We start from the raw sequence: 25280 nt of genomic DNA, 5'->3' as shown, positions 1-25280 counted from the left end.
GTATTTATTGCATGTTCATGTGCCTGACATCCAGGAAGCCTGCCTGTGAGGTTTTGGTGACGTGTGCGCACTGCTCGCCGGTCTCCGCTCCGCGCCTGTCTCCTGAGCTCCGCTCCGCCTGCGGCAGTAGACTTCCTTGTCAGCTGTGTAAACTTTCATTACGCCTTCGCGCAGCGCATTTTAAAGGCGAGGACAGGGGCTCATTTGATTGGTTAAATGTGAATCGGCTGTGTCAAACCCACTCCACGCCTTCTCTCCTCCCTTGCGCCGGTAGGAGGGACGGCGGAGTACTTGCGCCACCGAGAACGGCGTGCCAAACTTGGAAAATCCGCCTGGCCACACCCAGTTGGCGAAGCGCATCTGCGCTACGCCCCCGCCTCGCCTGGTCTGCGAAACTAGAGCCCCAAGTAAAATGAAACGATGAGAAAACGTTCAAAAAAAGTTCAAAATCAATAAAAGCAGAAATGAGTGTAAACTGAAAATGTGGAACTGATACAACATATAATAATGCAGTTCTCAGTGTTAGGTTTTTTTTTTTAATTCTTTGTGTAGGTCTGCCGCCTCCGCAGCTGCTGCACTGAGACATATTACTGATGGTGAAGCTGATAAACTGAGGAGCCCAGTGTTAAAGTCAGACTGAAATTATAATATTACCACAGTTATTGCAAATATGTGCAGCAACATTAAGGTCATAAATTAGGTGCCACTGATCATTTCTGTATTTCTTCCACACAGGACTTCAGTTTGACAGAGAGTATTTTCTTGAATATTTAGAGAGTCAAAACTGTGATTTGATTTGCTGTGTATATTCACTGCTGACAGATGATTGATGCATTAACATTAATCTTTACATTAGAGAACTCTTAACAGAAGTGTCATTTATGTGTTATGAAAATGTGCTGTAAGAAGGTTGTGGTGGGTTTTATTTGTAGATAATGTTACTCGATTATCATAACATCAGTCAACAGCTGCTGTGTTTTGGTGAGAAGCGGACAGCTAAAAAGCACCAGATCACATTTACACTGGAAGTCGGGAATAACAACTCAGGGTTTTCCAACTTCTGCAAAATCGAATGCAGCGTGATTTGGGTGGATGGACATTAAATATCAGCAGCACCACGACAGACAGGGGGCGCACTTGGTTTTCACACAGAGTGTTAGAAGTGGCTCTTTAAATGAGACACACGATTAAACAAAAGACACTGAGATTTAGGAACGTCCACTCCAGCAAAATGTTTTTAGTTCTAGTTTCTGTTGTGATTTCAGTCTGACTTTAATGGGAGCAGCACTGAGGTCTCCTCGTTGCTCTAAGATGTGTGCCATGTAAAGATGAGGCTAAATTCTTTTACAAATAAACTTGAAAACATGAGCAAAGGCAAGAAAACACATGTAAGTAATCTGCCTTGATAAACACCACACTTTGTAAACCACCACCACTCATTTACATAAAGATATACTGTACCATCTGCCCATATCAAGGAACAACCCAGTGATGAAGATACTAACAAACAAGTGGGAAAATACCAAATACAGCTTTGGAGAAATGCATCAACCAAGCCCCTACATTCATCTAATTTATTTCGTCAGTTACAAACTTCTACTTTTAATCCAAGCAAAAGTAAAAAGTCATACTTTGTTCATTAACGCAGAAGACTTAGTTATTCTAGCTTCTCAGTGTTCATCTCCAATTGTTTGAAATGGTGCTTGTATAAGAAGAAATGTAAAATAAAGGCAGAGACAGAGACTCAGCTGTTCTTGGCCTGGCCCCAGATCTTTTCAAATCTTACAAGAGACCCTGTTGTCAACTTTCAAATAAAGACAAAAAAATGGACCAAAGGTGTTGGGCAGTTGTGTGAAAGCTGAGCGGTCCGTCTGGATGAGAGAGGAGCTCCTAGGAGGCTCTGCTACCTCTTCACCCAGCTCACCAAGTTTAAGATCCAGCTTGGTGCCCTCTTCTTTAGCTCGCTTCTGCCCCCTGGTGATCTGAAAAGACATGGCAGAATTAGGGGAAAAAAGCAAATGAAAACTGAACCCAAGGACATTTGCCTCAGGTTCTTTGTCTCTGAGGTTATTGTCCAGAAACAAGGTGAAGTTAAATTTTCTGTGAAAATGTGACATGCAGACACAACAGTGAACACGATCCTGATAAAATGCTTTCTGTAGTTCTGCCTTCTGTCTGTGAGGAACCTAAGGCCTGTATCACGAAGCAGGATTAAGGCGTTAGCGAGATAACTTCAGGCTCAACTCCGGATTTTCTGTATCACAAAGCTGGTTCACCTTGGATCGGGATAGGAAACCTGTCCTAATCCTATCCTGAAAGCTAGCCTGCTCCGGGGCAGGCTAACTTTCATGATGAGGGATCCTACGTGAAGCACCGTCCCCTGGCCAATCAGCTGTTTGCCAAACCGTGGCCTGCCCAATCACTGAGGATCCCATTGAACAACGAGTCCAAATAAGGAGAGCATTACGGCGTTAAAGGATTTTCCTTGACCAGTCATATCCGTAACATTTTGCTGACAACTCTCTGTATGAGACAGAGGCTGTAATACTGATGTGAAGCAGCACTTCAGCCTGGCTAACAGCTGCCTGCCACACAGAGCTGACACCCTGTAGGAGAGGAACACAGAAATGAGAGATCACTAAATGAAATTTGATAATTAAAAGTATTTTTAGAGGCGTTTCATAACATTTTAGGGACATTTAAAATGGCACAATTAATTAGCTCTAAATATTTTTTGGGGGGGCAAATTATTCCTGGGTGAGAGAATGGGCCTAATTGACAGCTCGGTCATGCAAATGTGAAAAAGGATCATTTGTATACTTCATTTAAAAGGGCAAGTCAGCCTTTATAGTTGCCTTTTGTTCCTGTTCTAATGCAGCTCAGTAGGCTATCTGATTTTATTCAGGCTATCAACCTGATGCACTGCAATTTTGGCGTCCGCTTTATTTTATTATAGCATATTATTACAGGCAATAATAAAAAGGCAAACTTACCAAATGCAATGATGCTCTTAATTTTTACTTGCTCCTACGTTCTTTTAACCCCTGAGGGGTCACACCTGGAGGAATTCAACTATACCTGCCATCCACACAGCACATCTGTGCAGTGCAGTGAGTTCATAGGTTTCAGCATCAGATGTGGACTTGAGCTGTTGATGTGTAACTTGCGCATTTATGCAGTCGGCAATTCACTGCCAAGCATTCTACCATCTTTTCACGGCAGCCGTGGTGTTCGATTTAGTGTGTAAATGTTGTTTTTCCTCCTCATACTTTTCCAGTATAATACGCTGCTCCTCTGCCGTGAAATACGCTGTGTTTTTCCTTGTTGCTCATGTTTGTGATTGGTCTGCTGCCTCAGAACCCGCCCCTTATACGTGCGCGTTCATGGCTCTTGATGAGGCAAACCTGGATCGAATTAGCGAGTTGACAGTCGTGATACCAGTTATTCCTGATCACCATGATCTCGATTAGTGTAGCCGGATAGGTCAGGCGAAAACTAAGCTTGCTTCGTGATACAGGCCTCTGGTCTCACCAGATCTGCTGGACGATATGCGGTGAATCACTTTTTCCAGCAACCACATTCTAAGAAGTGCAAGGGATTGTGTTTGGGAGCTTTTTTGCTGATGAAATATTTATTGCTGTCAGTATGCCCTTTAAATATGCTGCACTTACAGATCTGCGTCTGGTCTTACAGACCAGCACAGACCAGACACAGCTTATATGTATTTGGGGTCCACTGTATTCCAGTAATCAAATCAGTCATGGGTCAGTCTGGGGTGTGTGTGTGTGTGTGTGTGTGTGTGTGTGTGTGTGTGTGTGTGAGTGAGTGATCTCATTGATGATATTACTTGAGCAGGTGATCTCCAGGCTGTAAGAGGAAGACATGGACGATGGCAGCACACACTCCCTCACTGTAGATCGAGACTCAAGACAAGAAGATCTGATCCACCACCCAGATCTTTCTGAGGGACCCTTTTTCAATTCTGATGAGAAAACAGAGCCACAGTCCAGCTCTCTGCACACTGCAGCTGCTGCCTCTATTTCCAAGCGAAAGTCTATGTCATTCACTGGTCTCCACTCTCCCAGGTATTTCATCTCTAGTATACCAGAACAGCGACTAGCTCCTCCGGCTAACCTGACAGGCTCTGTTCAGAGACAAGACAGTAATTAGTAAAAGCATTAAAGTTCCTTTGATGTGAACATGAATGAAGTCAGATGGGAGCTGCAGCTCCTCTTCTACCTGAGCAGGTGAGTTCAGCAGCTTTGCCAGGTGAGCAGGTGTTTCTAGCTGAGCCTGAGCTTCCACAGTCCAGGAGAGAGGACTCACTGCCTTCACACTGGAACTCTTTGGTCCACATTGGAGCCTCCGCTTCTCCATAGAGCGCCCCCTGGAGGACTGAAGGAGCCCCACAGCCAAGCTCCCTACAGACCACCTCTGCATCCTGCTGGTCAAAGTCAGCTTCACACACTGAGGACCACGACTGGTCAGACTTCACCTCCACTCTGCCTGAGCACAGACTATTGCCATTCACCAGCCTCACAGACTCTGGAGAGAGAGAGAGGGAGAGAGAGAGAGAGAGGGAGAGAGGGAGAGAGAGAGAGAGAGAGAGAGAGAGGGAGAGAGAGAGATGTTGAGAGACCAGATCACTGTCACATCTCTGATCAGAAGTGTTCATATGCGCTGTAAAACAGACTGCTACACCACATGATGAAAATCTAACTTTGCTAGTCCTCCTTCCACTCAAAAAAAATTACAAAATAAAAATAAAATGTTATTTAACAGGAACTGGGCATTTAACAAAATGAGACATTCTCGTTCACTCCAGCCTCATTTTAATTTCCTGTCAATTACTTATGACGTTTTTTTCATCTGTAAGTTATTACAGGCTCGACTCCATCATGTCGGTTAAGGCTCAGATTCCTTTATTATTCTGGCGGATTTGAGAGGTTCAGGTTCTCCGCTGATGTGGGTAAATGAAGCTGAACCTGAAGTTGAACTGGTATGTTTGAATGTGCAGGTGGGCGGGGCCTCTTCCAGTGTCGTGGCTCTGATGTGAGTCAGAAATGACAGACCAGATTTTAAAAAAAAAGAAAACTAAACTCAGAGGATGGTGAAACAAGCACACATACATATCGTTGCCCGTAATATTTATGTAGTAATTGCAACGCACACAATCACACTGCCGTCTGTAATATTTCTGTAGTATTCCTGTTATAACTCAGTTGCATCTGGGGTTAGAAAGAATGTGTTTATGCAAGCAAAAAGCATGAAATTTAAGAAAGTCGGCAGCTTCCGGATTTATATGGAGGAAAAAAACACCTGCATATTCTCTAACCCTAACCCCTCAAAATTTCTCACATCATATTTTTAGGGGAACTCCTGTCTTATTAAGGGCAGCTGAGCTCCTCCTGCTCCCCTGTAGCGCCCCCTGCAGGTAGACAGTTTGTGTTTTTCTTCATAAAGCAGCTGCTTTATAGCCGAGCTGCACTTCACTTTGATTTGATCCATCAGCTGACAGTTCAGCTGCTGGCCAGAGTCACACAGGAGAGGCTTTCTGCTGGATAAGTGACGGTCTGGCTGGTGTTGGGGTGTTGGGCTGGACCAGAGCTGCAGACAGAGGACGGCAGGTGAGTGGGCGGGGCTTCAGTCTGTCATGGGACACATGTCTGTTTACACTTCAAATGCAATGCAGACAAAAGCATCTCAGGTGTCCGAATGTGTCCTGAGTGGTCGGATCTCAAGATGAATTGACAGTGCGCCAGGTGCTGTTTCCACCTGAACTTCAGGGTCTCAGCTTGTGATTGGATCACGCGGGATGGACGTTAATGCCAGGTGGAAACAGGGCCTTTGTTAAAGGAGTTTCATACAAAGACCTTCATGCTGGAGTGAAGTTAGGGTCTAAGTCCAGATAAGACCTCCATGGGGTGTCACTGCACTCAGTCTGTGATTCAAAGTCTTAACCATCAACTTACACAAAGACTTCACTGATACGTTCTCCAAGGAAACACCTTGACAGTCGACAAACTCAAGTCAGGGACCAGAGCAGTTTTTAAAATCAGGAAAGAGTCTGATGACAGGTTATGGGACAGTTTGGCGACAGTTTGGCATCAGCGAAACAAGAGCATTCATGTCCTGTCAGTTTATGTTTCCAGTATTTCAGTAACTGATTTATGACTTGTGCAGATCTTACTGCCAGCCAAGCTGAGCTCAGAGAGTCAGCCTGCCGCTGCTTCCTCAGCAGAGTCCACACTAAAAACACACTCCTGTAAATACCAGGCCTAGATGAAGTGTTCAGTTTCTTGGAGACACATTTTTATTCACTGGCCTTCTTGGCCCACTAACTTTTTAATTTGTTGTCATGTCTATAACCCTGTATGTGTCCTCTGCTATTTCTTTAAGCTTGGTTTAAAACAACATGGCAGTTTGGGCAAGGCATGCACCCAAAATGGTGGTTTTGGTGGTTTTAGAATTAGGATCATTTTAATGTTAGGGTAATGGTTAGGGTCAGGCATACGTTGGTTATGGCTAAGATTAGGGCAAGGCTGTAGAGAATGAATGTAAGTCAATAAAATGTCCGCACAAGTATAGTAATACCAATGTGTGTGTGTGTGTGTGTGTGTGTGTGTGTGTGTGTGTGTGCGTGAGTGAGTTAGTGTGAGTGGGTGAGGACATTAGTGATTTTACCCGAGCAGGTGATCTCTAGGCTGTAAGAAGATGATGCAGACCACATCTCTACACACTGTGTCACTGAAGCTCCAGTCTCACAAAAATGTGAGAGCCACCACACAGAACTGGAAGAGGAACCGTTTCTGCTTTCTGCTGAGAGGACAGAGCCACAGTCCAGCTCTCTGCACACTGCAGCCGCTGACCTCAGGTTCCAGTCAGAGTCCTTGTGAGCCACTGGTCTCCAGGCTCCATGTTGTTTCACCTCCAGTTTACCAGCACAGCGGCTGGCTCCTCCCACCAGTCTGATATCAGGCCCTGAACAAAGACAAGACAGTAATTAGTAAAAGCATTAAAGTTCCTTTGATGTGAACATGAATGAAGTCAGATGGGAGCTGCAGCTCCTCTTCTACCTGAGCAGGTGAGTCCAACAGCTTTGCCAGGTGAGGAGGTGTTTCTAGCTGAGCCTGAGCTTCCACAGTCCAGGAGAGAGGACTCACTGCCTTCACACTGGAACTCTTTGGTCCACATTGGAGCCTCCGCTTCTCCATAGAGCGCCCCCTGGAGGACTGAAGGAGCCCCACAGCCAAGCTCCCTACAGAGCACCTCTGCATCCTGCTGGTCAAAGTCAGCTTCACACACTGAGGACCACAACTGGTCAGACTTCACCTCCACTCTGCCTGAGCACAGACTATTCCCATTCACCAGCCTCACAGACTCTGGAGAGAGAGAGAGAGAGGGAGAGAGAGAGAGAGAGAGAGAGAGAGAGAGAGAGAGAAGAAGGGGTGATGTGGGATGTGAGTATCAGAAGTCATGTCAAGTAAGTTCAAGTTTATTTGAACCCCGTAATCACAGTTAGTCAAAGGGCTTTTCAAAGAACACAACACAATTAGTGAAGTAACCCTTTTTTTATTTCCTGTCTGTTTAGATGACAGGTGGAGAGACTGGTGGAGCAGGCAGAGGATCGATATGAAAAACAGCTGCTTGTGTCTTTATACATTTATGGCTAAATTTAGGAATGGAAAAGATGCACATGACCAAAATGCTGACAAATCCTCAATGAACGAGTTTTAGAAAACACAACAATGTTTTACATTAGTCTGATGAAAATGAATGTCAAAAGGAATGCTTGTGCATATCTCTGGCTCTGTGTTTACAGTGTTCGTCATGTGGCTCCTGGATGAGGCTGCGCGCTCTGAATGTTCAGGGCTGGGAAAAGAAACAGGCCTGGTGACAGCCACGCCACAGGACAACACAGCACAACAAAGTGATGTTAGGAAACGTTAAGAACGACATTATAAAACTGATTTTTGCAGCATTTGAACAATAAATACTCATATTTGCCACTGCAAGGAGGAGGTTCCTATGCAACACAGCTGACAAGCTTGAAGTTGATCGGATGTTCAGACACAGAGGACATCGAGCCACAGACACACATACAGAGATTCTCCATTTATACACAGATGTTACTCTGATTAGCAGTTGGTCACTAACATCAGATCTAATTCAGCTAATTTTATCAGGATATAACATCAGCTGGAATACACCACACATTCAGTGACATTGCTGTATGTCTGTGATTTTGGTCTGTGGGAGGATTTTTATCATTTGTGGAGCATTTCTGCTGTCATGAGCGAGAGGATCCTGAAGATGCGAAGCTGTTATTGAGCCTGCAGCTCTTAGCAAGCAGCTCCTGCCAGTAGCTGTTAGCTTAGCAGTTATTGGATAGAGATGGTGTACTTGTTCTGTATTTTGGAAAAGAGAAACACATATTTTGGTCCTTGTGGTTTTTAGCAGCAAAGACACTCTGCTAGCCTAACAGGTGGTCTCAGGATGAAATCATGTATGAACGTGCGGTCGGCCCCTCCTGGTGGGCCAGATCCTCCTGGACCACCACCAACTCTATGTATATTCCACATCATGGAACGCTGCCGTGTGGTGAAACACTGAGCCTCTGAAAACTGGAGAATCTTACAATATAACGACTGTTTTGAGAATATATTCAGTTAATTGTTTTGTTATACGATTCTTCAATGTTATATTTCATCCTAAGCCCATGAGGGCAAGGAGTAAAGCAGATAAGGAAAACGTGACTTTCAACATCTCTACTTTAGCATTTAGACTGCTTACAGGGCATCTCAGTAGAAAGTGTGTGTGTGTGTGTGTGTGTGTGTGTGTGTGTTTGTGTATGATGTCAGTGAAATTACCTGAGCAGGTGATCTCCAGGCTGTGAGAAGACGATAGAGACCACATGCCTACACACTCCCTCAGTGAAGATTGAGGACAAAAAGGTCTGATCGGCCACACAGGTCGACCTGAGGACTCCTCCCGTCTGTCTGTTGAGAGAGCAGAGCCACAGTCCAGCTCTCTGCACACGGCAGCCGCTGACCCCATGCTCCACTCCCAGACATTCACTGGTCTCCACTCTCCATGTTGTTTCAGCTCCAGTGTACCAGCACAGCGGCTGGCTCCTCCCACCAACCTGACGGGCTCTGATCAGAGACAAGACAGTATTTAGTAAAAGCAGTAAAGTTCCTTTGATGTAAACATGAATGAAGTCAGATGGGAGCTGCAGCTCCTCTTCTACCTGAACAGGTGAGTCCAACAGCTTTGCCTGGTGAGCAGGTGTTTCTAGCTGAGCCTGAGCTTCCACAGTCCAGGAGAGAGGACTCACTGCCTTCACACTGGAACTCTTTGGTCCACATTGGAGCCTCCACTTCTCCATAGAGCGCCCCCTGGAGGACTGAAGGAGGCCCACAGCCAAGCTCCCTACAGACCACCTGTGCATCCTGCTGGTCAAAGTCAGCTTCACACACTGAGGACCACGACTGGTCAGACTTCACCTCCACTCTGCCTGAGCACAGACTATTCCCATTCACCAGCCTCACAGACTCTGGAGAGAGAGAGAGAGAGAGAGAGAGAGAGAGAGAGAGAGAGAGAGAGAGAGAGAGAGAGAGAGAAACATTTAAGGATCCCTCAAAGAGTTAGAGTTCAGAAAAAAACAGTGTTATGCCCCATCTAGGGATGTTTGAGACACAAAATAAAAAAAAAAAAAAACTATCTTACCCAAGTCCCAGACACGGAGATAAATGAGCTCAATATATAGAAGGTGAATATATTTACAATGTGAACACAATAATAAAGATATAGCTGGATGTACCTTGAGGGTGGGCAAAAGCCAACATAACAAACAGAACACATCTAACTGGCAAGTAATCAGTACAACCTAACAAAACCAAAAAAACAAACCGAACAACAGCAACTTACCTTAACTGATAAAAACATGAGAAAACAAGATCAAACAAAACTGGCAGTCCACCCCTACCAACTCCAAATCACGTTTAAAAGCCTTCAGATTAAATGTCAGAATAGGGGGAGTGGCTGGTTGGGAGAGGAGGAAGATGGGAAGTGCCCCAGCACAGCAGTGATGTCATTCGTGCCCTGTATGTCACAGTCAAGCCTCGTGGAGCAGCCAATCACCGACGAGGACTCGCAGCCGGTCCAATCACCTCCTCGTTGGACCAAAAATAGGAGTGACAACAATGCTCTCCTGATTAATCCAAAAAAGACTAAAGAGATTGTTTTTGGTAAAGCACCAGAAAACCACAACTCCCCCGTTAACATTCATGGTGAAAACATAGACCAAGTAGGCTCATATCCATACCTTGGTGTAGTTATTGACCACCTGCTGTCTTGGAAGGATCAGGTTGAAACCATTTGTAAGAAAACAAAACAAAGAATATACTTTCTCCGTCGCTTGAGATCCTTCGGGACAAGTAGAGAGATCCTTCTTTTGTTCTTTACATCTGTCATTATGAGTGTCCTCCAGTAGGGGAGACTGGGGTAAGATGAGCCATTTTTCATATTTAGGATCACTACATCAAGGCAATCATATTTTTGTCGCTAACTAATGTATCTGCATATATTTCAGGATGTTGTGCATCTCTTCAAACAAACAGAATGAGTGTAAACATAACTGTTTCCATAATATAGCCTGTCCAAAAAAAGTGGTCTTGTGGCACAACTTACCCCGTGTATGGGGTAAGTTGAGCATAGGAGCGGGGTAAGTTGAGCCATATCCCTACTCACCCCCCACCTTCCTCCCCACCTCCATCCCACCCCTCCCTCACCTTCTCCCTCCCTAAATAACAGTCACTTCTTCACATTCATGTGTATTTTTATTTATTATACAACACGTAGATCCGACCGAGCAATCTGATTGGTCAATCAGATGTTTAGAATGTGCTCAAATGAGCAATTGAGCACGGCTATTATATTACTCCGCCCGGCAATGTTATTGCCCGAGTCTGTGTGGTTTCCATGGCAACAAGAAACGTTTCACTGAAAACCCGCATCAAAAGCCGCTGTCAACTTTGTTAGTCTGCATAATGGACCGTTTTGTTGTCAATTTTGATTTATTTGGCGACCTAAGTTTGGATAAACGGCTGAACGGGGAAGACAAGACAGAAGAGAAAAAGGAGAGATACGCGAGAGTGACGAGTGAAGAGCTGGATCAGCTGGAGAGGTCAGGAAATGAAGCCGGTGCGGCCCGGTCAACGTCTTGGACCGTCAAATGTCTACAAGACTACCTGACAAACACCGGGCAAACAGCTGATTTCTCACCTGTAAGGAAAGAAGAGCTAAACCAGATCCTCCGTGAATTTTATGGAGCTTTAATTTCTACAATAGAGAATGAAATGCGGAGTCAGCACCACGGACAGTACCTGTAAGATTTTCCACGGAGATGTGCGGCTATAGCTTTTTTCTTGTTATTAATGTGTTAATGTTATCAGTTATTAATTAGCCTATTAATCGTTATTAATTTGTTTAGTCTTTATGAGTTGCCTAGGCCATTGATTGAATTAATTTGTCAATTTGTTTGCATCTGTACACTGAAGTGAACATTTAATAAAGCAACACATCTGTGAAAACTGTCATCTTTATTTCAGAGGTAAATTGATAACAGCCTGAAAAGGTGATTAGCAAAAGCCCCTGAAAGGTGGGGTTGAAATTATATAACTAACCCTAACCCTATAAGTGAGTTTATGAAAAGATTGTTTGTTGTGGTGCCGACACTGGAAAGCAGTAGCAGTAGCTAACGGAACTCGGCGCAAGCGCCTCGTTCCTGGCCGCATCACTGTCGTGACAATAATAACGGTCAAGCACACCCTCTCGTGTAATAATGCTTAATTAAACACAATTCAGCAGGTACAATAAACAGCTGTTTTAACATGCCTTTAAGTGCGCTTGGGAAGAGAACATTAACAGCTGTGTTTCTGGAAAGAAAACACTACAACACTAGTTTCTTGGTGTCCTTGCTGACAGTAAGGTCAGTTATGAACATATGAACGTAACATATTTGTGATGGCCACCATTGGCCACCACATATCTCCACCACTGGCTTTCACTCAATATTCCACCTGTCGAGGCTGCAGGGGAACACAAATTGCTCAGACCTCCTTGCTGTACCACCAACTCTGTGAGGTCTGGGGAGTTTTAGAGATTTAATATTTAACCCTCGTAAAGGCTTAAGTGGTCAAAACGGCCTGAGCGTCTGCGAGTCTTTTTTCCGGGGTCCTGTGGCGCGCCCATGCCTCGCCCTCGGCTCCGCGGCAGCAGTTGTGGCCTCCAGCACTCCCCCATGCCCCCGGACCCCCCGGCCTCAGCCCCGAACGCACCGCAGAACGCAGGAGCCGGTGGTTCAACTTACCCCTACCGGCTCAACTTACCCCTGGCCAAATGGCTCAACTTACCCCAGAGCTACCATTTTGACTTTTTTAGTCCCCACAGCTAAAATAGTGCACTTTTATGCTAGGTTTATGACCTCATGTTGTAGCTCATAGATACCACAACTGATGTATGAAACAAATTTAAAATGATCTATTTTGGTCTTAACACAATACTCATGAAACTTATGAAAGACTAAATTCACTTTCAAGAGTAAAAAATGGTTTTTCGGAAATAAATGTCTAACCACTTTACCCATGTGGTTCTTACCTTCACAGACTCCATGAAATGATGCCTTCCTCCTAAATATTTGGTCACATGATCAATATTTTTTACCGTTTCCTAGCAACAGGGGGTGGCTCAACTTGCCCTTTGGCTCAACTTACCCCAGTCTCCCCTACTGTAGTACCACCTGGTATGAATGTTCGTCTGTTGCCTTAAAATCACAACTGATGCAGCAACCGAACATCTGCCGACCACTTGAGAAACTCTATGAATCCTCCTATGACAACAGTGTGCTGAGGCTGGCAAGGAATATTACCTCTAACTGTAGACATCCGTTAAATGGGGAATATGAGTTTATGCCCTCACGAAGAAGATATAGAGTACCGGGCTTCAGCAAGGTTAGACTGAAGAAGTCATTTGTACACCAGTCAGTCCTAAAACTAAATCAATCTCTGAACCACTGATCAAGAGAAAATGTTGATTATGCTTCTGTCTTGCATGTGTCTGCTATGAACTGTATGTATAGGACATTTCTTTCTGTGATTATGTCTGCATACAGGTGCTGTGTCGTACAACCAATTTCAGTACCACTGACAATAAAGTTGTATCGTATCATATCATATCGTATCGTATCGTATCGTATCGTATCGTATACATAAATAAATCTGGAGAAATACCTTCTCTTGAACCTGGACACCATGACTCTATGACCCTCAGCAGACCAGGAAACCTCAGACACCCACTGAATAAATGTGCCAGTGGTTCCTCCTGTGAGCAGAACAGAAAGTCCAGCTCACAGCTAGCATCCAGCTGTGTTACCTGTCTGTTCATAGCTGTTGCTCCACGCACTGAATTATCCTCCAGTGGAGGTCAGCTGTCTGCTTTTCAATGGGCACGTTACATAAGAACATCCACTGCACATGTGTCCAACCATGTGCCATGGAGGGCCAAGAAGCTGCAGGTTTTCACTCCAACCAAAAACTCCACCAGCTGATTTCACTGACGAGTCCCTTCTCTCTGCCTGAAGGTGAACTGATCAGTGAAATCACCTGGTGGAGTTTTTGGTTGCAGTGAAAACCTGCAGCCTCTCAGCCTCCACGGCACCAGTCTGACACCCCTGATCTACTGCCTCTAGGGGACATCTATCGGCTGAGTCACAAGTCAAGTGAGTTCACGTTAATTTGGAGCCACAGACAGGCCTGGTGACGGCCATGCCACAAGACAACACAGCACAGCCATTTCCCAAACATTTCCCCATTTATAAATAGATTTTACTCTGATTTGGTGTTGGTCACTAACATCTAGTTCAACTAAGTTTATCTGGTTATAAACCTAATATAATGTATAATATAAGATCCTGAAGGTCTGAAGCTGTTATTTAGCTTGTAGCTTTTAGCAAGTCATTACTGCAAGTAGCTGTTAGCTTAGCTACTGGATGGAGATGGTGGACTTGTTCTGGATTTTGATTAAAAAAAAGGTATAAAAAAAAAAAAAAAAAAAAAAATGAGAACCACTGTACCAATCATGGAACACTGCCATGTGGTGAAATGCTGTGCTTCTCACATTTGGAAAATTTTACAATATGACTACTATACTATTTCAAGAATTTGTTCAGCTAAACATTTTCTTATATGATCCTTCAATAAGATATTTCATCCTAAGCCTGTGAGGGTAAGGGGTAATGCAAATAAGGAAAACATTTCTGCATTCCTACTATGGAAGTTAGACTTATTACTAAAGGACATCTCAGTACAAAAATGTGTGTGTATCTCTGTGTGTGTGTATGCGTGTGTGTGCAATGTCACTGAAATTACCTGAGCAGGTGATCTCCAGGCTGTCAGAGGACTTAGACTCCGTCTTTAAACACTCCCTCAGTGTTGATCCAGATGACAGGAGACAGGAAGATCTGATCATCCCCATAAATCTTTCTGTGGGACTCTTTCTCCTTTCTGTTGAAACAACAGAGCCACAGTCCAGCTCTCTGCACACTGCAGCTGCTGCCCGCAGGTTCCAGTCAGAGTCCGTGTGAGCCACTGGTTTCCAGTCTCCATGTTTTTTCACCTCCAGTATACCACCACAGCGACTGGCTCCTCCCACCAACCTGACGGGCTCTGATCAGAGACAAGACAGTAGTTAGTAAAAGCATTAAAGTTCCTTTGATGTGAACATGAATGAAGTCAGATGGGAGCTGCAGCTCCTCTTCTACCTGAGCAGGTGAGTCCAACAGCTTTGCCAGGTGAGCAGGTGTTTCTAGCTGAGCCTGAGCTTCCACAGTCCAGGAGAGGACTCACTGCCTTTACACTGGAACTCTTTGGTCCACATTGGAGCCTCCGCTTCTCCATAGAGCGCCCCCTGGAGGACTGAAGGAGCCCCACAGCCAAGCTCCCTACAGAGCACCTGTGCATCCTGCTGGTCAAAGTCAGCTTCACACACTGAGGACCACGACTGGTCAGACTTCACCTCCACTCTGCCTGAGCACAGACTATTCCCATTCACCAGCCTCACAGACTCTGGAGAGAGAGAGAGAGAGAGAGAGAGAGAGAGAGACCCCCATTTGCAGTAAATCAAACTCTGGTTTACATAAAGAGTTTAGGAAAACCAAAGAAATTCAGACATAAAAAACTAAAAAAAAAATCAAACACAAAGCAACAGTTCTCCTGTCACACCAACAGAATTCACTCCCAATAAAGTCACAGTAAAGTTATTTCAGTGTGTGGTGGTTTATTTTTGTCTTCACTGACATCTTCCTGAGGACAACCAGCACCTGATTGCAAATATCAGCCGTGCACAGGGAGTCACTTCTGTACAATATATCCCATCAGCCTTCTTTGTGTGGGACAAATTTGTGATCCTGACAAGCTATATTTTACTTTATTAGGATGCTAACCTCTCTTTTTCTAGCAGAAAATGTCCTATGATACTCCTGGGCAACCCATTCTCTCACACAAAACCAACAAACAAAAAGTTAAGATCAATCTGCAACAGCAGCCTGACATTATAACACTTTATAACATCGAATCTTCTGCAGCACACACAGTTCCCTTAGCTGCACCCTTCTGGGCCAGCCAGCTCTACACACGTCAAGTCATTTTCCAATTACAGTAACATTACTCTAAATCAGTGTTCATAGCTTTGACTGAACTGCAGTGTCACAAAACATCCCCCAAAAGGAAGCACTGTTCTTGAACACCTGTTCTTCCTGACCTTAACTTCATAACGATTTACGGATGATATATTCCAGTATTCAAGGATCAACAACAACACTCCTTTAGGGGGAAACATCTCTCTGAATGAAATGGAGTCTCTTCAGAAAATATAATCTCTTCAGGTTATAAAATCTCACAAAATAAAAAATTCTAGTGCTCATTACACTTATTGTAGGTTTACCTTTGTCACGGAAATGAATAAAGAGATCTATCAACAATAAAACAAGAAAAAGACATTATGGGTGGGTGCCACAAAGCATGCTCAATATTCTGTTTTTGGAGAGGTTGTCTCACCTCATCATATTTCTTGTGCCTCTCTTGAATCTCCTGTGCATAATCTGGAAAGAAATAAACCTTGTACCCTTCCAGGTGACTTACTTCTTCTTCCTCGCTACTGTCAGCTCAGCTGCTTTAGCCTTGTCCCGTAGGAAACGGACAACACCATGCCTCGGCTGGAGTTGTCAGCTGGTCACGGACCCACCTGGGGAATCTTGTCCACTTCATAGCGGTCATCAGCACTGGTATTCATTGCCTCTGATGGCAGAGTTTTTATGAAGGCATCCCAGTTGCAAACTTCCATCCTCTCTCTTTCCCCAGCGATATGGATGTTCTGGCAGTAACAAACACCTTGTAGAGCCATGACCTTCTAATGAAGTGTGTGGTTCTGTCTCACCAAGTCACCCACCACCAGAGCTCTTTTTTCCTCCTCATCTTCCAGTTTGGATGTTCTCAATTCTGCCTACGTAATCCTACAGCCCAGAGTTTTCATTGTTTCATTCAGTGCCTCAACTCCTCTTTTTAACCCCGAGATGTCCTTGGCCAGGCTCCCAAGGATTGTGCTGATTCCATGGAGTTTAGTCACCACGGTTGTGGCATCTTGTTGAGATGACTCCGCCATCATGGGTGCTTCCATGGCCTCTGTAGTGTTTTCACTATGTTGGTTTTGAGGAGGGTTACAGCTGAAATGGTGACTTTTAACCGATATGCTTCTTTAACAATATTATTTAACCAGTGACATTTGTATTTCTGCAATATTAGTTTGTGTATGAAGGGGAGAAAACACGATGCTGGCTCAACACCACCACTCCTATGCAGCCGTCTTGGGCGCATCACTCCAAAGTCCACCCTAACAACTACTACTTGAAGAATTTATTCAGTTAAACATTTTGTTATATGATCCTTCAATAAGATATTTCATCATAAGCCCCTGAGGGAAAGGAGTAACACAGGTGAGGAAAACACAACTTTCAACATCTCTGTGATGGAAGAGAGCGAAGTTCTGGCCAACTCTCAGGGTGAAGGAGATCTCAGGAGACTGTGTTGTTTTATGTAAAGGATGTTTGTTGAGGCTCAGCTGAGGAGAACAGAGTATGAACGCTACAAGTGCAAACACAGTGTAGCACCACACCAGTTCTGAGGGTTGCTCTCTGACATATCTTGTTTAAAGGAGGTATCTTTATCTAAGTATGCTAGAGGTCAGCAGATCTGTGTTCATGAAAGACATCAATCAGTCTAGTCTTGTCTCACTATACCTGGTATGTCTCAGACTTATGGCCTTGGTGACATAGCATCTTATCAAAACAGCTTAACAGGGCCTAAAGTGACCTACAGCTACAGAGAAAACTCCTTCATATCTACTATAGCAGTTAGACTGCTTACAAAGTGACATCTCAGTAGAAGGGTGTGTGAGTGAGTGTGTGTGTGTGTGTGTGTGTGCGTGTAAGATCTCATTGATATTACCTGTGCAGGTGATCTCCATCCTGTCACGAGAAGACTCGGACCACATCTCTACACACTCCCTCAGTGTAGATCCAGACTGAAGACACGAAGACCTGATCTTCCACACAGATTTATATGAGGGACCCTTTCTCAAGTCTGCTGAAACAGCGGCACCACAGTCCAGCTCTCTGCACGCTGCAGCTGCTGACTTCAGGCTCCAGTTAGAGTCCAAGTGAGTCACTGGTTTCCACTTTCGCAGGTGTTTCAGCTCCACTCTACCAGCACAGCGGCTGACTCCTCCCACCAGCCTGATATCAGGCTCTGAACAGAGACATGACAGTATTTAGTAAAAGCATTAAAGTTCCTTTGATGTAAACATGAATGAAGTCAGATGGGAGCTGCAGCTCCTCTTCTACCTGAGCAGGTGAGTCCAACAGCTTTGCCAGGTGAGCAGGTGTTTCTAGCTGAGCCTGAGCTTCCACAGTCCAGGAGAGAGGACTCATTGCCTTCACACTGGAACTCTTTGGTCCACATTGGAGCCTCCGCTTCTCCATAGAGCGCCCCCTGGAGGACTGAAGGAGCCCCACAGCCAAGCTCCCTACAGAGCACCTCTGCATCCTGCTGATCAAAGTCAGCTTCACACACTGAGGACCACGACTGGTCAGACTTCACCTCCACTCTGCCTGAGCACAGACTATTCCCATTCACCAGCCTCACAGACTCTGGAGAGAGAGAGAGAGAGAGAGAGAGAGAGAGAGAGAGAGGGAGAGGGAGGGAGGGGGGGGGGGGGGGGACCCCATTCGCACATGATACATTTGAACATACAGTGTATGGACTAAAGTATTGGGCCACACCTCTTTCTTCCCTCCTAGATATTCCACCATCAGCTGGAAGTGGGATTCCACACAGCTCAGCCACCAGGGGGCAGCACCACATAAAGTTACAGAACGGGGTCGCCGAGCACTGAGGCTCATAGTGCGTAAAAGTGCAACATCTAAACTGGCAGAAACTAAATTAAACTGAGACAGGAAAGACTGAGCTTCCCTCAAAGCTCAAATCAGAATTACATTAATCATAGGTTAAAGCAGTGGTTCCCAAACTAGTCCTGCAGGTTTTTGTTCCAGCTCTGCTCTTGCACACCTAACCCAAATAAGGTCCAAGCACCTTCCTGCACACCATATTCGGGTAGGTCTGTTTCAACCAATCAGCATGAAGCCCTTAAATGGATCAGGTGTGAAAGAGTAGAGCTGAAACAAAAATCTGCAGGGCAGATTTTTTTTAGGACTGGGTTGGGAACCACTGGGTTAAAGAAAACAAATAAGTCTTAAGTTTGGATTTGAAAGTATCAAGAGAGTTTGCCTGTCTAATTTCTTTATGTAGATCATTCCAGAGGAAGGGAGAGCGGTAGGAAAAGCTTCAGTGGCCAGCTTACTTCTATTTAACTTGGAACAACCAATAGACAGCACCATGAGAGTGCAGGGCATGAGGGGAGGGGCAGATGTTGTAAGGTATCATTAGTTCAGATAGGCAGGCCAGTGCAAGCCCAATTAGAGTCTTATAGGTTAGTAAAAAGGTTTTAAAATCGACTCTGGCATGAATTGGGAGCCAGTGAAGGGAAGCCAGGACAGGTGTGATGAGATCAAACTTCCTTGTTCTGGTTCAGGATTCTGGCAGCAGCATTCTGGACCAGCAGTTACAGGTATGCTGGTTAATGCATGGCCATGGCTTGACCCTAACCCCACTGGAAACATTTCCACTGGATTTTACTGGGAGCTGACCAGTACAACACAGTCTCTACTATAGCAGTTAGACTGCTTACTAAAGGACACATCAGTAGAAGACTGTGTGTCCTTTATTGTGTGTGTGTGTGTGTGTGTGTGTGTGTGTGTGTGTGTGAGTGAGTGAGTGAGTGAGTGAGTGAGTGAGAGAGAGATGTCACTGATGATATTACCTGAGCAGGCGATCTCCAGGCTGTGAGAAGACGACACAGACCCCATCTCTACACAATCCCTCGGTTTGGATCCAGACTGAAGACAGGAAGGTTTGATCTTCCACATAGGTATATCTGAGGAACGCTTTCTTACTTCTGTTGAAACAGCAGAGCCACAGTCCAGCTCTCTGCACACTGCAGCTGCTGACTTCAGGTTCCAGCCAAAGGTCCGATGAGCCACTGGTCTCCAATCTCCAAGGTGTTTCATCTCCAGTGTACCAGCACAGCGGCTGGCTCCTCCCACCAACCTGACGGGCTCTGATCAGAGACAAGACAGTAATTAGTAAAAGCATTAAAGTTCCTTTGATGTGAACATGAATGAAGTCAGATGGGAGCTGCAGCTCCTCTTCTACCTGAGCAGGTGAGTCCAACAGCTTTGCCAGGTGAGCAGGTGTTTCTAGTTGAGCCTGAGCTTCCACAGTCCAGGAGAGAGGACTCATTGCCTTCACACTGGAACTCTTTGGTCCACATTGGAGCCTCCGCTTCTCCATAGAGCGCCCCCTGGAGGACTGAAGGAGCCCCGCAGCCAAGCTCCCTACAGACCACCTCTGCATCCTGCTGGTCAAAGTCAGCTTCACACACTGAGGACCACGACTGGTCAGACTTCACCTCCACTCTGCCTGAGCACAGACTATTCCCATTCACCAGCCTCACAGACTCTGGAGAGAGAGAGAGAGAGGGAGAGAGAGAGAGAGAGAGAGAGAGAGAGAGAGAGAGAGAGAGAGAGAGAGAGAGAGAGAGAGAGAGAGAGACCCATTCGCACATGATACATTTGAACATACAGTGTATGGACTAAAGTACTGGGCCACACCTCTTTCTTCCCTCCTAGATATTCCTCCATCATCTGGAAGTGGGATTATTGCAAAGTGGAAGCGTTTAGGAACCACAGCGACTCATCCACCAGGGGGCAGCACCATGTAAAGTTACAGAGCGGGGTCGCCGAGCGCCGAGGCTCATAGTGCCTAAAAGTGGCCGACGCTCTGCCGCCTCAGTAACTGCAGAGCTCCAAACCTCCTCTGGCTGGAGTTCTCATATTCTGCCCGAACCCGACCCGACCCGACATTTTCGGGTCGGGTCAGGCCTAAAATTTACGTGAATTGGGCGGGTCGGGTCGGGCTTCGGGTTCTATGGGGGATTTTTTTTTTTTTTTTTAAATAAAAAAATAGAATTATGTGTTGTGTTATTGATTATGACGTTTCATTTTTATGTGACTGGTGGAGAGAGTGAGAGACTGGATTGGATTTGGAGGCTAAACTTTCAGTGACAGACAGACAACCAGCTGTGCGAGCGCAGCGCAAACAAGTGAGAGAGAGTTGCAGCAGTATCCCGCTGTGCTGGCAGACTCGGCAGCAGGGACGGTTTTTGCTATGGGCAGTGCAACTGCCCAGGGCGCAATCTACTTGGGGGCGCACGAGAAAAAAAAAAAATCTCCAGTTTTCTAGACTACCGTATTGACCCGCACATGCCGCGGCACCATCAGTCGGCATAAGGCGGGCCAGCCGCGGCACATCAGTCGGCATCAGGCGGGCCAGCCGCCGCACCGTCTGATACCGCGCCCACCCGTCAGGTCTGCCGGATCTGACAGGTGAGCTGCCTGATGCTGGCCGGTGCCTGATACCGACTGATGGTGCCCCGGTGCCGCGGCTGACCGGCTCTGCTAAATAATGGCGAATTTGGCGATTTTTTTTTTTTTCGGGCTTTATCAGGCTGTCGGGACTAAAGTTCGGCTAATTAGTCGGGTCGGGTCGGGCCTTGGGCTGGCCCAGTCGGGGTCGGGTCGGGTCGGGTCTTAATTTTCAGGCCCAATGAGAACTCTACCTCTGGCATCAACATCAGCACAGAAACTGAGCGCCGGGAGCTTCATGGCCAAGCGGCCGCACGCGAGCCTCACATCACCGAGCACACAGGTGGCTGCATGTAAAGCACGCCACCACCGGACTCTGGAGCAGTGGAAACATGTTCTGTGGAGCGACCAATCAGGCTCCTCTATGTGGCGGTCTGATGGACGAGTCTGGGTTTGGTGAACACCAGGAGAACGTTCCCTGCCTGACTGCATTGTGCCGACTGTAAAGTTTGCTGGAGGAGGGATAACGCTATGGGCCGGTTTTTCTGGCCTCAGCCTCGGCCCCTCAGTTCCAGTGAAGGGAAATCTTGATGCTTCAGCTCACAAAGACATTTTGGACAATTCTCTGCCTCCAGCTCTGTGGGACCAGTTTGGAGAAGGCCCTTTTCTGTTACAGTGTATATCCAGATGAGAAACTCTGCCCAAATAGTTGGTCTCAGAGGACTAAATAATACCAAAAGTAATGCTAATACACACATTACCGTTAGAGAGCTGAACCCAAACACTGGCCATATCACACTGGGAGAAAAGACAGCCACAAGCACTGGAGAAACACAGCTGACAAACGGACAAGGACCAATGTGAAACACACAGGTATAAATACACAAGGATCTCGTGTATTTAGACCTGTAGAACCTGTGTATCATAGATGACATTACCTGAGCAGGTGATCTCCAGGCTGAAACGAGAAGACTCAGACCTTGTCTTCACACATTCCTTCACTGTAGATCCAGACTGAAGGCAAGAAGACCCAATCCTCCACACAGGTTTATATGAGGACTCCTCTTTCAGTTCTGTTGAAAGAACAGAGCCACAGTCCAGCTCTCGGCACACTGCAGCTGCTGACTTCAGGCTCCAGTCAGAGTCCGTGCCATATGCTGATAGCCAGAGACCATGTTGTTTCATCACCAGTCTCCCAGCACAGCGGCTGCCTCCTCCCACCAACCTGACGTCATCAGGCTCTGAACAGAGACAAGACAGTAAATAGTACAAAAAGTAATATTTTTCTCATTTGGTAAAAAAAAAAAAACCCTGCTATTTCTTCTTTGTAATTCTCTCTGTCTGTTTCTTCTCCATGTTTACCTGCTGAAATGTGTTTTCCTTCAGCCTGGAGTCCTGAGGAGAACAAGCAGCAAACAAAGCAGTGTTACAAATCCTCTGAGAGCACATTGGATCGTCCAGCATCTCAGAGGCTCGAGAACTAAACCAAAATGCACTCACAGTTTCATGAAACTCTCTTAGCAATAATATGACTACTTCACTATAAATCAAATGAATGAACTGAATAGCAAATAAAGAGACTGGGTGAACATGTTAACACAAAACACAAAGTGAACCTGCTGCTTAATACAACATTGGCACAGTGGTGAACAGGTGATCAAACTGCACTGGATCACTGCATGTATTTCTACCTGTGACCAACAGTATGAGGCTACTCTCTCTCTCTCTCTCTCTCTCTCTCTCTCTCTGTGTGTGTGTGTGTGTGTGTGTGTGTGTGTAGGGCTGTTGGTGTTGGTATGAGATGAGAGTGGTACCTGAGCTGCAGAGCAGCAGCAGCAGCATCAACATGTGATCCATATCCAGTCTGTTTGTCGTCTGAACTCGGTGTCGCTCTGTCTTCTTTATGTTGGACACTCAGCTCTCCTCTGCTGCTCAGACCTGCTGCTTCCTGTCCCTCTAGTTCCTCATCAGCTGGGGAGTCACGCTAACATGTTATTGTTATACCAACTGCATAGACTAAGAAATTAAATGTAACCAGGTGGTAAAATAAGAATGTCTACAGGATAGTAGATCCATATGGTTTAAATTCTCAGTTGTGGCGATATAGCTGCAATTCTGACTTTGGTCAGCAAAGGGCGTATGTTTACCGTTGTGCAGCAACGTATGCCTGCTGAGAGCAGTGAATTTTGGGAAAGTACAGGAAGTAAACAGCATAACGCACTCTTTTCCATCGTGGACAGCCTTTGGTTCGGATGGTGAGAACATTTATTAAGCATCTTATGTTGTTTTAAGTTTATTTTGCATAATAATGTCCGATAGTGGTTTAATGTTGTTTTATGCACTTATAAGAAAACGCATTTTGTGCAACTGTTTTGATATTATTGCCGATGTTTGTGGATCAGAAACCTAGCATACAAAGGACCGTTTGCTGTCTGGATTAGGTATGAAATAACTGGATAATTATTTCTGCTGAATGTTTTTGTTAGCAGTGTTGTATTTGTAAAATGTGTAAAGCAGATTTTGTGAACTGGAAATGGCTGCTAAATTTGATTTACTGTATCCTGTAAAGAAATTACATTGTGACATTGTGGTTACTATGTTTTGTTTCCTATCCATAGAGGGGTGCCACTGCCATATTTGTGTACAGTATTTGTGTGAAGTAGTTGCACTGAATTTGTGCTGCATTTGGGTCAAGTTGTCATTTTTTTAGGTGATGTGTTACCTGTACTGAAATAGCACTGAATTTCTGTGTTTTATTTATTTTTGGTGACTTTTCTCTCAGACATTTCTTTTTGGGGAAATCTGAAAACCATAATTTGGAGAAAACTATACATTAACAGAAATAAAAATAAAGTCCCCACAATATAGCATTTGAAGTTATGTGTTCAATTTATCCCAGCGTCATGAAGTTATACAATAATATTAATAACAATGATAAATAACATCTTTTACCTCACTACTTCTGTTTGTTTCAGGCAAATGACAAAGTTCTACAAGCGAAGAACAATTCCTGTCACACTATCAATACTTCAATTACTACAGTACTACTGCTACTGCTACTAGGACAACTACTACTAACTGAGGAATATAATCTTCTGGATTACTTCTCATTTTGTGTGAAGCTACAGCTCTGCTCTCCAGGCTGCTGCCTCCTCACCTGCTCCCCTCAAAGGTTTAAATCATCAGCTCAGTGCTCTCCTCCCTCCCTGCTTTCTGCCCCCTGGTGGCCTGAAGAGACATGGCAGCAACCATCTCTTACTGGATCCAACTTGTACTGAGGCTAAAGAGCTACGATCTAAGTCCTCCATTAAACCCCTCAGTTAAATAAAGATGTGTGCAGGACCTTGAAGCAGAACTAGAAGGCTGAGATAAAAATCACAGTCACTGTCAGGACAACCAGCCTGATGATTAGAGCTGCTGGAGAGGCTCACAGCACCACATACAAAACTTACCTCAACTGTCGTGTTGGGACTTGACAAAGAAACGTTCCTGTGAGATGAGACCAGGACAGAGACAGAGAGGGGGCGGTGACTTCTAGGAAACTGAGGCTGGTGAATTAACTACATAATGGATGGAATAAATATATTTTGATATGTTTTCAGCCATGCAACTGGAATCAGACGAGACACTATTCGTGCAACACAGTTTCATAGAAGGGACAATAACTCTGAAAATTAGACTCAGTCAGCAGCAGGAATATGGTACTTTGGGCCTGGATAAATAAAGCTCTCCATTAATGCACACACTAATCATGGACACACTAACTGCCTCTCTTGTGCATGCACCATACCTGTCCTTATCATGCACACTCCTTCAATAACTGATCAAAACATGATCCATTATCTTCCATGTGGATGCACATCACCTTCTTTTCTGTGGTTTAATGCACTCTCAGACTAAAAATTCTGCAGTTTCTTTAAACTGTCACGTGTTACAAAGTCAGATTAACTGGACACTTTATATACAGTTACTGGATGTGGGTTATATTGCCCAGTAACCAGAGTGCAGTATCAATATTGGCACATTTTCCTGCTTTTCCCTCTAAACACACTACAGTCTCTGTGGAAAAAACAAAGTTAAACTCACCTCCCAGTAGCTCCCAGTAGCAGTAGTCACCTCCCTCCCAGTTCTGCACAATCTTACTGTTGAGAAAGTCACTCACTGCTGTTGAGAAGCTGATTGGCGG

At 45.1% G+C, this 25280-nt stretch overlaps 1 protein-coding gene across 1 annotated transcript; it reads right to left on the bottom strand.

Moving 5' to 3' along the window:
- Positions 1 to 416: 416 nt before the first annotated feature.
- On the bottom strand, positions 417 to 25280 carry LOC115370360 (scavenger receptor cysteine-rich type 1 protein M160-like). The gene is given in 19 exon segments (XM_030067353.1): positions 417 to 1982; positions 3848 to 4144; positions 4240 to 4545; positions 6685 to 6981; positions 7077 to 7382; positions 8871 to 9155; positions 9251 to 9556; positions 14430 to 14726; positions 14822 to 14898; positions 14900 to 15125; positions 17562 to 17861; positions 17957 to 18262; positions 19492 to 19788; positions 19884 to 20189; positions 22033 to 22335; positions 22457 to 22489; positions 22909 to 23065; positions 24547 to 24583; positions 25181 to 25280. Coding segments are annotated over 17 exon segments (4011 nt in total). The 5' UTR covers positions 22952 to 23065; positions 24547 to 24583; positions 25181 to 25280; the 3' UTR covers positions 417 to 1956.

This window comes from Myripristis murdjan, chromosome 13 (genome assembly GCF_902150065.1).
Source record: "Myripristis murdjan chromosome 13, fMyrMur1.1, whole genome shotgun sequence".
Lineage (NCBI taxonomy): Eukaryota > Metazoa > Chordata > Actinopteri > Holocentriformes > Holocentridae > Myripristis > Myripristis murdjan.
Note: the sequence above shows the minus strand (reverse complement) of the source record. Positions and strands in the feature narration are given on the sequence as shown.